Here is a 15,267-nt window from a genome sequence, read left to right on the forward strand (position 1 = left end):
GGCTACCTGGCTTTTGTGCTTTGTACCTTATATAATTTCAAATGTTTTATGAAGGCCTCCGGTCCGGTTTTTTTTTGGGTTGGGCTGGGCCTTTGACCTTTTTGTCTGTAATAATAAGCCCGTTTACTACGCTCCAAGCTAATGATTTGGCTTTTTCCTAGGGTCATTTTTGGAAATTTAGCAGATACGCTCTACAGCACTGAGGAATCTGTCCCTATTCTCATACAAGCTCCCCATGCCACGTTCCTCACAAAAAATTAATTTACTATAAATATATCCACGAAATATATGAATTAATAGTTTATTTTAAAATTATTATTGAAATTCCAAACAATGTATTGTTAAGGAAAAAATAAGTGTGTGGTTATAATTTCAGGGCGCTAATATCAATTCTTATCTTTTAGCAAATCAATTATAAATCAATCATCGCGTAATGTGATCAAGTAATATATAATTGCATTAATTTTACACTATCATTTTTAGTTTGAACCTTCAAGCTTTTAACATTTTTTTTTTAACAAACGATATTATTTATACTAAAAAACTAAAAGAGAGAGATAATGGGTTTATCCTCATAATAGGCTAGCAATAATGTGGTTAAAATTTGTCTTTCACGATAATCGAACCTAAGACATCTCACTTACAAATAAAGAGGAATATCACTAGACCGTAGTACTAAATGACCAAGTTTCAACCTAAATAATATGAATTCACTTCATTTTTTGCAAGACAAGAAAAGGAAAGATCTAGAGATATTGAACAGCAAAGTTCTTATCAAATTGTATCGTGTGTACCTCCATTGCATATTCAGTTTCCCTTTTTACCTTTTTCTTGCCAAAGTAATTCAATTTTCTTTCCCATATTCCTCTATAAACTGAAGGTGAATTGGCCTATAAAGTGCTATCAATTTGAAATACAAGCTTGTATCTTATTTTATTTTTTTAGGCTGGAATGTGGACGTTTTTTTTTTTTTTTTTTTTTTTTGAAATGTGTTGACATGTTTCTTTTGATACAAGTTGTGCGGGATGGATTGGCCACAAGACTTCAGATGCATATATAACTTTTATCATTATGTACGGTCTAAGCCTTTTTCATGATATTTTGGGGGGGGGTAATCTTTATATGATGATATTGAAAGTGACGCCCTCCACACTACTACTAAAGACACAATGGTTAAACCAATCATTGTGTCTTTAGTAGTGCAACTTAGTTGCTTCTTGCGTTTGTCATATTCGTAGAAACGTCAATATGGTGTCACATAGATTGGCTAAGTTGGCCTATTTCTGATTTTGTATCTTGTTGATTTCATGAGCTTTCAGATATTATCCAGAAGGCTCTCTTGTACAATTGTATGTTTCCCTGATAATGTTAATAAATTTCACTATCGTTTCTCTCCTAAAAAAAATGTTTATATTCGTTATAAATGAAAGGAAGAATGACTTGACCTAATAAGCTTGGGGAGTGCATGTATCATGCAACCACATGAAGAGAAGAAGACCTGTTGACATGCCAAATGTGGAGGCTGGCAATCACTCACAAGTCGGAACTTTCTTCGGCATTCGATTTGTGGCCCTTAGGAAGACTTAATTACAAAGACCTCAAGCATGAAGTCCAGGTTGACGTGGAAGACTAACCCAAATCGGACGCATAAATCTTCCACTTTGCAGATTCAACCCAATCCATAATTTAATATTTTGAATCCTTGTTAACGGGTCAAATTTAACATTTTGAATGTCTTCTGAAGTGACGCACAGGCTCGGCTTAAACCGTGTGCTAATCACTATCAAGACATTTTCGGGAATAATTGCAACACGTATTTGCACATAAGGAAATGGATAGAACTTCGCTGCTGAAAAGATCAGCAGCCAAGTCCAGTTCTAAGAAAATACTTGCCTCATTTTCGATAATGGGGTAAATCCTAAGTTTTTACTATTATGGATAATTTTACCGTACACATGTTAAATTGAAATCGTTTATTTTATTATTACTAGTCTTCATGCAAGCGCTCACGGACGTGTATAAGGCATTTTTTGAATTACGTCGTGCTACGCGCGACTTACACATTTTAAATGAATTTATATGCGTGAATTGACAAAAGGAAAGTCAAATAATATCTTTTGTTCAAAAAAAAAATCAATCATTTGACAACTAATTTAATCACATTATTATGCGTGTGCGAAAGACCTTTTTCATAACCGGCATTACAAGCCTCTTAAGATGTTTTGAACGTTTTTTAAAATAGAGAAAATAATATTTAGTGAACAACTGATTGAATTGTTGTAAACATTCCTAGTTTAAGTATGATTGTGTAAATCCTAGATAAGATTTGATTCTAGTTATCCTTTCCTATTACAACTTGTATTACTTGGAGGAGAAGGAATATCTTCTCTCCCTTTACTACTATAAATAAAGGCACAATGTAGGAGGGATAACAACACACACATTCCCCTACAATTCTACAAACACACATCTCTCTCCTCTCTCTCTCTGCCGCCGGCCCTAGTCCCTCTGTCAGATAAAATAGACCACAACACGTTATCAGCACGCTCCTACCGCTGCGCTTAGGAATCTGACGTTGGAGATTTTTTCTGCATCAAACCAGTTCATCCATATCATCACGCAATCAAGTTCTTTCTAAACAACGGCTTTTAACTCGATATTTTGCAAGCCCTGATAACATGAACATTCACCATGATGCATGACCCAACTTTACGTTTAACGTATTTTAGATTCTACATAAATTGTGTATGCTTCATAATCAAAATTGCTACAATTATGTGAATTTGATATTTGTCATGAATTGAATCCTACATATGTACATGCATTGAAACTATTATTTGCATATGCATCAACGTAAATATGTGATTCATTAAAATTATACATGCATATAATATAATTGAATACAAAAAAAAAAAAAAAAAAAAAAAAAAACGAAAAAATTTTTTTTTTGGCTGCACACAGCAGCCCATTCCCTTCTTCTCACCCCGTGGGCCTGTAATCCCACCCGAGGGTTCTTGGCCTATATTTTTAGGCCCCGAGATTTTATTATTTAATTTTTTTTAAAATAATATGGGTTTTTATATTTTCACCCACATTTTAATTTGGCCCCGAAGACCAAAAATAAATTAATTCACTTATCATTATACAATATTTCTGCATATATTCTTTGCATATTTGTTTGCATATATATTTGTGTTTACCTGCAGGAATATATGAACCTGAAGTTCATAATTACTTTGAAACCCGAAGTTTCTTATACACATGCCTTGTTAGAAAACCCGAAGTTTTCACTTAAATATATCACCCATGAAAACCCGAAGTTTTTCATGCAAAATTAAACCAATACATGTCTATTTGAACCTGTATGTTCTACTCCTATGTGAATGGATTGATTTTTTCTCCATTACACTAACCACATCTTGTCCATCTATTTTGTGATAGGACCATGTCGAATTTGAACAAACTCGACTTCACCGCTTTGGAGGTTTCTGGAAGGAACTACCTCAAGTGGGTTCAAGATGTGAAGCTCCACCTCACTGCAAAGAACTTGCGTCCTGCTATTGAAGAAGCAACAGATAAACCTGTTGGCGAGGCTGAAAAAGCCACTGCTATGATCTTCATCCGAAGACATATCCATGACGCTCTACAAACTGAGTACCTTGCTGAGGAGGATCCACGTGCATTATGGGTCGCTTTGGCTGATCGTTTCGATCACCAAAAGGACATATTCTTGCCTGAAGCAAGACACGACTGGCAGCACTTGCGCTTCCAAGACTTTAAGTCTGTGAATGAATATAATTCTGAAGTTTGTCGAATCCGATCACTTCTCAAGTTTTGCAATGAAACTTTGACTAAAGATGATCTCCTGGAGAAGACCTACTCGACCTTCTCTGCTTCTAATATTGTCCTGCAGCAACAATATAGAGCTCAGAAGTTCACTAAGTTCTCGGATTTGATCTCTGTTTTACTTCTTGCTGAAAAGCAGAACCAGCTGTTGATGAAGAATCATCAAGCTCGACCTACTGGGGCTACTGCTGTGCCTGAAGCACATTATAGCACTAATCAGCACCCAAAACGCCAAAAGAGGCGTGGTAAGGGCGGCCAGAAGCCATCCCACCAAGGTCAACAGAGCCAAGGCTCATCCAAGGGAGGAAACAAAGCCCAGAAGCGCCCAAACCTCGCTCCCAAGGCCCCGAACTTCAAGAATAAGGGCAAAGCACCTGCCACAATGAATGACGATATGTGCTATCGTTGTGGTTCCAAGGACCATTGGTCCCGTATTTGCCGTGCTCCCAAGAAGGTTGTGGATGCATATCATTCTCGTCGTACGAAGTTTGAACCAAACTTCCTGCAAGTGGACGAATCGGAGACTACAAAGATGGAGGTTTCTGATTTTCAGGAGGATACCACTCCTATGGAAGATTAGAATCTTAGGCATAGACTTATTTTTCAGTTAAAATAAGACAATTGGGGCCGAATTCCACCTTGTGGCCGAACCCCACCTTGTTTTTTGGTTGATTTTGAACAATTTTCCTTTATGTTTTGGATTATTAGTTGGCGATTTATTTTGGATATTCAGTTTTTTCCTTGAATAAAGGAAATTATTTTGAATTGATACTTGTTTTTATAAACTTTTATGCATGTGACCGATTCAAATTAATTTTTCATTCTAGGTATGACTAGTGGGAAAGTTAGTTGTCTGGCAGATAGTGCAACCACGCATACTGTTTTGCGTGAACGCATCTATTTCACTAACTTCATACCTAAGAATGCACCTCTGACAACCCTCTCAGGCCCATCCAACCTGATCGAAGGATACGGTAAGGCACGTATAATGTTGTCCAATGGTACAATCTTGACCATTGCTGAGGCACTCTATTCTCCACGTTCCGGAAGAACATTACTAAGTTTCAAGGACATTAGAGATAACAATTACCACGCTGAAACCCACGTAGAAAACGGAGTTGAATTTCTGTGCGTAACTTCCTACGAATATGGCCAGAAACGTATTCTAGAGAAGATGGAGCGTAACCCGAGTGGTCTGTATACTACGACCATACGCCCCATAGAATGCCACTATGTGGCCGGCCCTACCACAGGGACCGCGCACGAAATTACACTTTGGCATGATCGTTTGGGACATCCTGGACGAATAGCGATGCGCCGTATCCTCAAAACTTCACACGGGCATCCACTAACCCGAAGCTTAGGTTCCATCCATGAAATTGCATGCCAAACATGTTCTATGGGAAAGCTTATTACTAAGCCTTCTTATGACAAGATTCGTTCGAATCCTCCCATTTTTCTACAACGGATTCAGGGGGACATTTGTGGACCGATTCAACCTCCCTGCGGACCATTTAGATATTTTATGGTTTTGGTTGACGCTTCTACACGTTGGTCACACGTGTGCTTGTTGTCCACAAGGAACGCTGCATTCTCCAAACTGTTGGCTCAGGTTATCAAGCTTAGGGCTCACCACCCTGATTATCCGATCAAATCTATTCGATTGGATAATGCTGGAGAATTCACATCTAAAACTTTTGATGACTATTGCATGTCGGTTGGGGTTGAAGTTGAACATCCTGTACCCCATGTTCACACCCAGAACGGCCTGGCAGAGGCTTTCATTAAGCGTTTACAAATGATTGCTCGATCGTTGGTCATACGTACCAAGCTCCCGATCGCTGCTTGGGGCCATGCAATATTGCACGCAGCAAAGTTGGTCCGCCTGAGGCTTGTTGCGACACAACCATTTAGTGCCCTTCAGTTGGTCACCGGATGCGAACCCGACATATCGCATCTGCGCGTTTTTGGTTGTGCGGTCTATATGCCGATCTCGCCGCCCTTACGTACAAAAATGGGGCCTCAGCGAAGGATGGGAATCTATGTCGGATATGATTCTCCTTCGATTATTCGTTACTTAGAACCTTTGACAGGCGATCTGTTTACCGCTCGTTTCGCGGATTGTCACTTCTATGAGACAATCTTCCCGTCGTTAGGGGGAGATAAGAACGTCAACGTTCCTAATGAACGACGCGAATTATCGTGGACGACTCCCACTTTGTCTCATTTAGATCCCCGCACCGCTCAGTCTGAAGCTGAAGTGCAGCGCATATTAGATCTCCAGAGCATAGCTCAGAGCATGCCAGATGCTTTCACCGATCTAGCGCGCGTGACAAGATCACATATTCCAGCTGTGAATACGCCTGCAAAGATGGATGTACCAAATGTACGACGGACTACCCTCCTGGAAGCCCGGGACGCCAATTCTGGTGATCCACGTACATTAGCGGCTAGCCAATCATCTGCCCCTACACAAAAGCGTGGCAGACCCCTTGGTTCAAAGGATTCACACCCCCGGAAGAGGAAAACCACGGCACAAGGTCCTGAAGAGCCTACCGTGAATCCGACTATCGCTTACTCATTTTACCCAACTCATGAGGAAATTCTAGATTATGGAAGCGTCCTTGAAGAGACGAATCCTCCTCCCGAGAATCGTGAGATTTCGGTCTATTATGCTAGCTTAGATGATGTGTGGCGTAGAAATGAGATGATTGTCGACGATGCATTAGCATTTGCAGTAGCTACTGAGATCATGTTGAGCGATGACATTGAACCGCGTTCCGTTGATGAATGTCGACGTAGAGCTGATTGGTCAAACTGGAAACAAGCAATCCAAGTCGAACTTGATTCACTTGCGAAACGTAAGGTGTTTGGACCTGTAGTTCCTACTCCTCCACATGTGAAGCCCGTTGGCTACAAGTGGGTTTTCGTTCGGAAGTGTAATGAGAAGAACGAAATTGTGCGTTACAAAGCTCGTCTTGTAGCACAAGGTTTCTCACAACGCCCCGGGATTGACTATGACGAAACTTACTCACCCGTTATGGATGTGATTACTTTTCGATACCTTATCAGTTTGGTAGTTTCCGAAAAACTGGATATGCAGCTGATGGACGTAGTAACCGCGTATCTCTATGGGGATCTTGATACGGAAATTTATATGAAAGTTCCCGAAGGACTTACATTGACTGGTTCAAATATTTCCAAACCCCGGAACACGCTTTCAATTCGGCTGAGGCGTTCACTATACGGTTTGAAACAATCCGGAAGAATGTGGTATAACCGTTTAAGTGAGTATTTGACTAGTCAGGGATATGTGAATAACGAACTATGCCCTTGTGTGTTCATTAAGAAGTCACATTCCGGATTTGCGATTGTTGCAGTATATGTCGATGACATGAATCTCATCGGAACTCCTGAAGAGCTCGCGAGAACTGCTTCGCACCTGAAGTCGGAATTTGAGATGAAAGATCTAGGTAAGACTCGATACTGTCTCGGTCTCGAGATAGAGCATTGTTCGGATGGAATCCTAGTACATCAATCGAACTACACCCAGAAGGTGTTGCGCCGTTTTAATGAGGATAAAGCGAAGCCTTCGAGTACTCCTATGGTCGTTCGTACGCTAGATGCAAAGCGAGATCCCTTCCGTCCGAAGGAGGATGATGAAGAGATTTTGGAGCCTGAAGTTCCTTATCTAAGTGCGATAGGCGCTTTATTGTACTTAGCTCAATGCACTAGACCCGACATCTCCTTCGCTGTTAATCTTTTGGCAAGATACAACAATGCACCAACACGCAGACATTGGACTGGCGTGAAAGACATCTTCCGTTACCTTAAGGGTACTACGGATTTGGGCTTATTCTATCCCTACGAATCCTCGAGTGATGCCGCACCATATGCTCATCGGGTTGATTCTCGCCTTGTTGGTTATGCCGACGCTGGATACTTATCTGATCCGCACAAGGCGCGTTCTCAAACGGGTTATGTCTTTACCGTTGGAGGCACCGCAATATCTTGGAGGTCAACTAAACAGACCTTAGTTGCCACTTCGTCTAACCATGCTGAAATTCTCGCCTTACATGAAGCAACTCGGGAATGCTTTTGGTTGAGAGCAGTAGTGGGCCATATTCGAAGCTCCTGTGATCTTCATCCCGCCGTTAATGCCCCGACGACGATTTTTGAAGACAACGCAGCTTGCATCGAACAGCTCAAGAAGGGTTACATCAAAGGAGACAACACCAAGCATATTGCGCCGAAGTTCTTCTTTACACATCAACAACAAGAGCATCAGAAGATTGAAGTCACGCAAATCCGATCACAAGACAATATGGCCGACCTCTTCACCAAATCACTACCGAAGGCGACGTTTCAGAAGCTTGTTCATGGAATTGGTATGCGTAAACTTTCTGAGTTGTAACTTTGCTATTTCTCTGTGGAATTATGTCAAACTCAGGGGGAGTATCTTCTAGATACTTGCTTGATCTTAATGTACTCTTTTTCCCTACGATTAGGAGCATTTTTCCCACTGGGTTTTTGCTACCTAACTAGGTTTTAACGAGGCACCCACCTTGGGCTGGTCATATCCCTGATGACGTCCTGTAGACGTATCTTTTGACTTTGCATTTCTCACGCATTTTTCCTTAGACTATGAATTTTGTCCCTACTTGGGTTTTTGCCATAGCCTTAGGGTTTTTTTTAGTGAGACTTACTACTTATGCAAGTTCCTACCTTATTGAGAATAAGCGTTGTTCCTTGGAATCAATGCCGACGAGTCGACTTCCTCAACTTCTGCATGATGCTGAATCTACCTTGAGTATTTACCCACTCAAGGGGGAGTGTTGTAAACATTCCTAGTTTAAGTATGATTGTGTAAATCCTAGATAAGATTTGATTCTAGTTATCCTTTCCTATTACAACTTGTATTACTTGGAGGAGAAGGAATATCTTCTCTCCCTTTACTACTATAAATAAAGGCACAATGTAGGAGGGATAACAACACACACATTCCCCTACAATTCTACAAACACACATCTCTCTCCTCTCTCTCTCTGCCGCCGGCCCTAGTCCCTCTGTCAGATAAAATAGACCACAACATGAATTACATTATTGCTAGTCTATTGTGAGATACTAATAAAAAATAATTTAAAAAACTGCACAAAAAATTAATTATTAAAAAAAACACTGTTAAAATGATGAAAATACCAATGCCACATTTGATGCATTATTTTGGGCTACTTTTGAAGTTTTTTTTCGGGGCATTTTTGTCCAATTTTTTTTGGTGAAGCATGTGACACCAAAAATTACTGTTCAAAAGCATGTCGACTTTATATATAAGATTAATGTATGTTTCATACAAATAATCTTTAAATGATGGTATGAAAAATTAACCTTTGATTATAACACGTATAGTGAAATGATGTCACATTAGAAGAGAATTAGATTTTTCGTCCATACTGGAAATTAAAAAAACATTATACTTGCAGATATTAAAACTGGTTGTGTATCGCATGTGGCCGGATTCTAGCACCTTCAACTTTTTTTTTTTTTAAGGCCAAGTAGTACTTCAACTTGAGTTCTTTTACATTAGAAGGAAAAAGTTTAATTCATATCTAATCGTCTTCTAATCCCCTCAAAATTAAAACTCTTTTGCATCAACTCTTCAAATGCCTTGAATTTAGAGCGTTATCCCTTTCAATCCAATCCTTTATTCCAAACGAACCATTGACTCCAAATGCCTCCTTAGACATTCCACTAGTGCTCGGATTGGCCTCGCTGTCTTTCCACTTGGACTGGCTGTTGATCGTATCGACTCGACTTTGGCCTAGAAGCTACTGCTTCATCCTCCTAAACTTTGTTCTCTCTCGTATATCACTTGTGTTAACGTGTGTTTTTGGGAGGTCAACTTTGAGCTCGGCAAGTGTTGATCAAATTTGGCGAGGTTGGGAATATGATTTGCACAAGGTAAACAAACAGGTCATCCAACAAGCACCCATATGATACCGGTCTAAGCTTTTTTTTTTTTTTTTTTTTTTATGCCTATTTTTACCTAAGAGTATGTCTTTCACCTTGAGTTAAAAAGGGAAATTAGGTTATTATATCAGCTGGCTATCGCGTGAAAGTTTCATTTTTTTTTAATTTTCCATGGATTTTAGCATGTCGTTGGTTATGTGAAAGATAGACATTCAACCCTTAACGGCATCCTAAATTGGGCATCTAGACAAAACTGAGATCAGTGTGTAGATAAGGTGTGATAAATTCTTAGATAAAACTTGATTCTAATTAGGGTTTACCAGTTCAACTTCTAACTAACCATACATAGCCTAAGTCCTTTAGTCTGCTGGGTGCATGCGTTTACATGCATCAGTACCGTATGTCATCCTGATTTCAAGAGGTAGAACATGTCAAACGGACATTAATTCATTTGTGTGCATACAAGTAATTGCATGTCGATCTTTGATGCAAACGAATTTCATAATACACGTTTTAAATGTATTTATATGCGTGAATTGACAAAATAAAAGTCAAATAATATCATTTGTTCAAAAAAAAAAGCCAATCATTTAACAACTAATTTAATCACATTATTATAGGCGTAAGAAAGACATTTTTCATAACCGAATTTCATAATACATCTCATTTCTTATAATTAGTGAGTCATAAAGTTTATTTTGATATAAGTTATTGTTTTTTAGCATTAATACATCGTATTATTTTTTTTTTTTGAAAAATTATCTTAAGCATGAATCTTTTTATAAATTTCGCATAAGGTCCGTGAAATCTCATAAACGACTCTCTGCATCTTAGTTAAAATGCATTCGAGGCTCTCCTAGCGACTGTCACATTCACAACTCATTATTATCCCAGGTTTAACTTAGAAGCAAAACCTATGGGATTGTAAACCCTAAACCCTAATTTGTCTGATGCAGTCTCATTCCTACATAGTCAACATAATATACTGTAACTGTATGCACAGACAATGCTGACATACAGCTAATATAATCATTAAGAGCGTAATCAGGACGGCTAATACATGATAAAACAAGGGTCCCACTCCAACACTCCAAGTCACCACTCACCGTTCAGATTTTCCTTGCCCTAAAATCCCACCACAAAAGGTGGAAGAAGATCAGAGCTACGCGGGACCCCATCACCCATGGACTCCCCAAGTCCTTCAAAAAACAAAAGAGTGCAGAATTGGACACGTCACGACAGCACAACATGCAACGCCAATCCAAAATGATTGCACGTGAATACGCGTCACATTGTCAATAAACCGCGTGAACCGACCCAGACCCGGCCCCACAATCCCAATCCAAATCCCCATCCCCGTGCATGTATGAGCAAAACATATGCAACTGCTTTTCAAATCTTTCTGTTTCTTTTCTTGGCAAAGTCATAAAAACCCGCCAAAAATGCAGCAAGCACGCACCCAAAACCAATCCTAGACTTCCGGATCATGATCGACTGTGGTTTTCCTTTTTTGACAAGTAGACAATAAAATCCAAAGTGGGTTCGAGCATTGATTATATAGTTTAGCGTGTGATGTTAATATACCCTCTTACTAAGTCGTATCAAAGTGTTTGGTGTGACAATGTACGATGTTGTTATTTGTACACAGTCTTGAACAAGATACGTGAGGTCATCATTATATTTAAGAACAATGGAACTGCTAAACTGAGTTTTAGTATATATAGAAATTGACTCAAAATTTATATAGATTTTGTTTTTATTTTTTGGTACATTACATATTAAAATGTTATATACTTGTTAAATATACCATTTGAGTCTAAATGCATTAAAGATAAAAATATAAGCACTATTTGTTACGTGACCAACTGTGTTTTATCAATTTTTTAAACATAAAAATCTAAGCCCTATTTGTTACACAATTAAGGTAATTACTAATTATTGGGTCTTAATTACTTTCTCGGGAAAATCACCATTTGTCCGGGAAAAGTGGAAGATTGTAAGACTTAAAGAAATCCTTTAAGGGGTCTTCGTATTGCTTATAGCCACATATAGCTGGTGAAGTGGTACTAGTGGGAAATGGCAGGGAGGCAGATAATGATGGAAGTTGGGGAGAAGAAGAATGTTGGCAGTTCAACCAAGGGTGAGGATGGTAGCGATGGCGTCGTTGTGGAATTGATGGGAGTGATTGAGACCGTTGGATCGTACTCGGGGTTTCGGAAAACACACAGGAAGGAGTGCGTGAACTTGGTGAGAAGGCTGAAGCTTTTGGTACCACTTCTGGAAGAGATGAAAGAATTGGACATAGTCATGATCATTTCTACAACAAAGGCTTTGAATTCTCTGGTTAATCTGAAAAATGGACTTTCTTCAGCCAAGAAGTTGCTGAAGAATTGCAGCTCTGGAAGCAAGATTTACTTGGTCAGTCTTCTCTCTCTCCCTCTCTCTCTTCTCTCTTTCTCTCTCCAGAATTGGCTTTTGGCTTTTTGGGTTCTCAGATTAATGGTTTTGTTGCATTTTTGTGTGGTTAAAACATGATTTTAGACGCTGGAAAGTGAGGCAGTGATGGGAAGATTTCATGCAGTTTATGATAAATTAAGCCAGGCTTTGGATGATATGCCATACAATGAGCTGGGGATCTCAATCGAAGTCAGAGAGCAAGTAATTTTTATTCCTTTTCCTTTTAACTTTTCCTTGTTTTGCTTTAGCCATCTTCAAATTCTGTTGAAACAATCTCGCAAGCGATTTGTAGCTGAAGTCGTTAAGAACGTTTATATTGTACTTGTATCAAAAGTGGCAATTTTTTTTTTTTTTTTTGAAAACAGAATTGGACAATAGTCACAATACAGGAAATTCTGATATTGGGTTAATTAATTACCGATGTGCTTGTAAAATGGTCAATTTTTCGTGTCGATTTCAGGTCGAGCTAATGCGAATGCAGCTCAAACGGGCAAAGAAACGAGCTGACACACAGGACATAGAGCTGGCAATGGACATGATGGTCGTGTTCTCTAAGAAAAAGGAAGGCAGGAATGCAGACAGTGCAATTCTGGAGAGGCTTGCCAATAAGCTGGAACTTCATTCCATTGCAGACTTGGAGGAGGAAACCGTGGCGGTTAGAAAACTTGCTAAGAGGAGATCGGCAAGGCATAATGCTGAAAGCATTCAACAAATCACTGATCTTCTGGGAAAGTTCAAGGAAATTGCAGGGATTTATGAGGATTTCTTGCTTGATGGTCCTGTTTCGACTAGAAGTCTAAGGAGGTGCCAGTCTTTGATGATTCCTCATGAATTCCTCTGTCCAATTACTTTGGAGATCATGACTGATCCTGTCATTGTCGCAAGTGGACAGGTAATCTCGAATACGAGGACGACTCACCTGTCACGGGGTAAATCCCCAATGTCTCCAGCTCACTCCTCGCGTGAATTACGTGAGGAGTGTGATAGATGCATTGGGATATTAACCCCGGGATAGGCAACTGTTTTCTGCTTAATTAGACCATCTAAACCCTTTCTGCAACTAGTTACTACCATTTATGAAATGTTATAGGCAATGCATCTTATTCAAAGTATTTTTACATTTTGGTTTATGGATCATAAGTCAGAGTTTAAGCGTCGGATAGCCTTCTAAGTCCAACCATAGTTTAATTTTCTCAAGTGCATAACATGGGGTCTGAGATACATTTTCTTGCGTTTTTTTCTGAAGACTTATGATAGAGCAAGTATACAAAAGTGGCTGGATTCGAATCATCGCACCTGCCCAAAGACAGGACAAAAGTTGGATCACTTATCCCTAGCGCCAAATTTCGCCCTCAACAACCTAATCCGTCAATGGTGTGAGAAGAATAATTATGAACTTCCCAAGAAGGATCCCTGCGCAGGTTCGGATGCCTCTTCTGCTGAAATCATAGAGGAAGTATCTCGCTTAGTCCAAAATCTATCTTCGTGTCAGCTGGATGTTTTGAAAGATGCCATTTATAAAATCCGAATGCTCTCTAAGGAGAATCCGGAGAACAGAATTTTGATTGCTAACGGTGGAGGAATCCCGCAGTTGATCAAGCTCCTTTCATATCCGGATTCAAAGATTCAAGAACACACAGTGACAGCGCTTTTAAATTTGTCGATTGATGAGGCGAACAAAAGGCTCATTGCCAGAGAAGGGTCTATTCCTGGTATAATTGAAATCCTGCAGCATGGAACAGATGAAGCTAGAGAGAATTCTGCTGCTGCATTGTTTAGTTTATCGATGCTTGACGAAAACAAAGTACTGGTGGGGGCTTTGAATGGAATTCCTCCCTTGGTAGATCTTCTGCAAAATGGAACAGTCCGTGGAAAAAAGGATGCTGCCACTGCACTATTCAACTTGTCTTTAAACCAAGCCAACAAGTCTAGAGCCATCAACGCCGGCCTAATACCGCCACTGCTTCATTTGCTTGAGGATAAGAACTTGGGCATGACGGATGAAGCCCTCTCGATTTTGTTACTCCTTGCATCACACCCCGAGGGTCGAAATGAGATAGGCCGGCTGTCTTTCATTGAAACCCTGGTCAAGATTATCAAGAACGGGACACCCAAGAACAAGGAATGCGCTGCATCAGTTCTTCTGGTGCTGGGATTGAACAATTCGTCTTTCATTTTGGCTGCACTTCAGTATGGTGTTTATGAGCATCTGGTGGAGCTGGCTAAAAGTGGAACCAACAGAGGTCAAAGGAAAGCAAATTCCCTTTTGCAGCACATGAGTAAATGTGAGCACATACCCTAACAGAGTTGTTGATTATTCTTTATGTAGTATAGATTGTATCATGCTGAAGAGTTGTTGATTTTATTGAGTGAAATATATATTTACGTACAGACTCTTGGACTGTTTAGCATACGTTTAAAAGAGAGGGATTTCCGCACTCTCTTTTTTCTCCATTCCCTCATCGTTCCTTCTTTTTTATACTTTGGACTGAACAAATCAAAAGAGAATGAAGGGCTATATACAAGGAGAGGAGTGCAGCTCCATAAGTTGAAAATGAGAGCGTAAATCAATATCCTATTGAAACTTGCCCAATCATCAACTATAACGGGGTGACTCAGTAGTTGGGATGAATTCCAGGTTCGTATTCTACTAGCACGTTTTGGGTTCAACTCTTAGCATTGGTGAAACACACACTGGTGTCCAGGAAGGCTAAAAAGCTTTTGTGAGTCTTTTCGGGCCTGTTATGCTATGATTGTGGGAGCATCGACTCCTTTCTTGTGGGCTTTCGAGGAGCACGAGAAATTGTTGGAATTCTATGAAAGAGTTTCCATAGTCAGGATGCATGCCAGTTTCATATGACTAGGTGGAGTGGCACAAGATTTGCCTCTTGGCTTATATAATGATTCTTCCACGCAACAATTTGCTTCTTGTATCGACAAATTAGAAGAGATGTCAATCGGCAACCGTATTTGGAAACAACGATTAGTGGATATCGG

The 15,267-nt window shown here is 39.7% G+C and overlaps 1 protein-coding gene across 1 annotated transcript; it reads left to right on the top strand.

Annotated features, from left to right (window-relative positions):
• Positions 1-11,233: 11,233 nt before the first annotated feature.
• On the top strand, positions 11,234-14,661 carry LOC103436196 (U-box domain-containing protein 15-like). The gene is made up of 4 exons (XM_008374623.4): positions 11,234-12,231; positions 12,355-12,471; positions 12,731-13,162; positions 13,517-14,661. The coding sequence occupies exons 1-4, from the start codon at positions 11,890-11,892 to the stop codon at positions 14,570-14,572; spliced, it is 1,947 nt and encodes a 648-aa protein (XP_008372845.3). The 5' UTR covers positions 11,234-11,889; the 3' UTR covers positions 14,573-14,661.
• Positions 14,662-15,267: the final 606 nt, after the last annotated feature.

The sequence above is a fragment of the Malus domestica genome, chromosome 05 (genome assembly GCF_042453785.1).
Source record: "Malus domestica chromosome 05, GDT2T_hap1".
Classification (NCBI taxonomy): domain Eukaryota; kingdom Viridiplantae; phylum Streptophyta; class Magnoliopsida; order Rosales; family Rosaceae; genus Malus; species Malus domestica.

Bases quoted from the DNA above. Each gene is read 5' to 3' on its own strand.
- LOC103436196 (XM_008374623.4), top strand. From the start codon at position 11,890: ATGGCAGGGAGGCAGATAATGATGGAAGTTGGGGAGAAGAAGAATGTT. The intron at 12,472-12,730 runs GTAATTTTTATT...TGTCGATTTCAG, and splicing joins CAATCGAAGTCAGAGAGCAA to GTCGAGCTAATGCGAATGCA. The intron at 13,163-13,516 runs GTAATCTCGAAT...TTTTTTCTGAAG, and splicing joins TCATTGTCGCAAGTGGACAG to ACTTATGATAGAGCAAGTAT.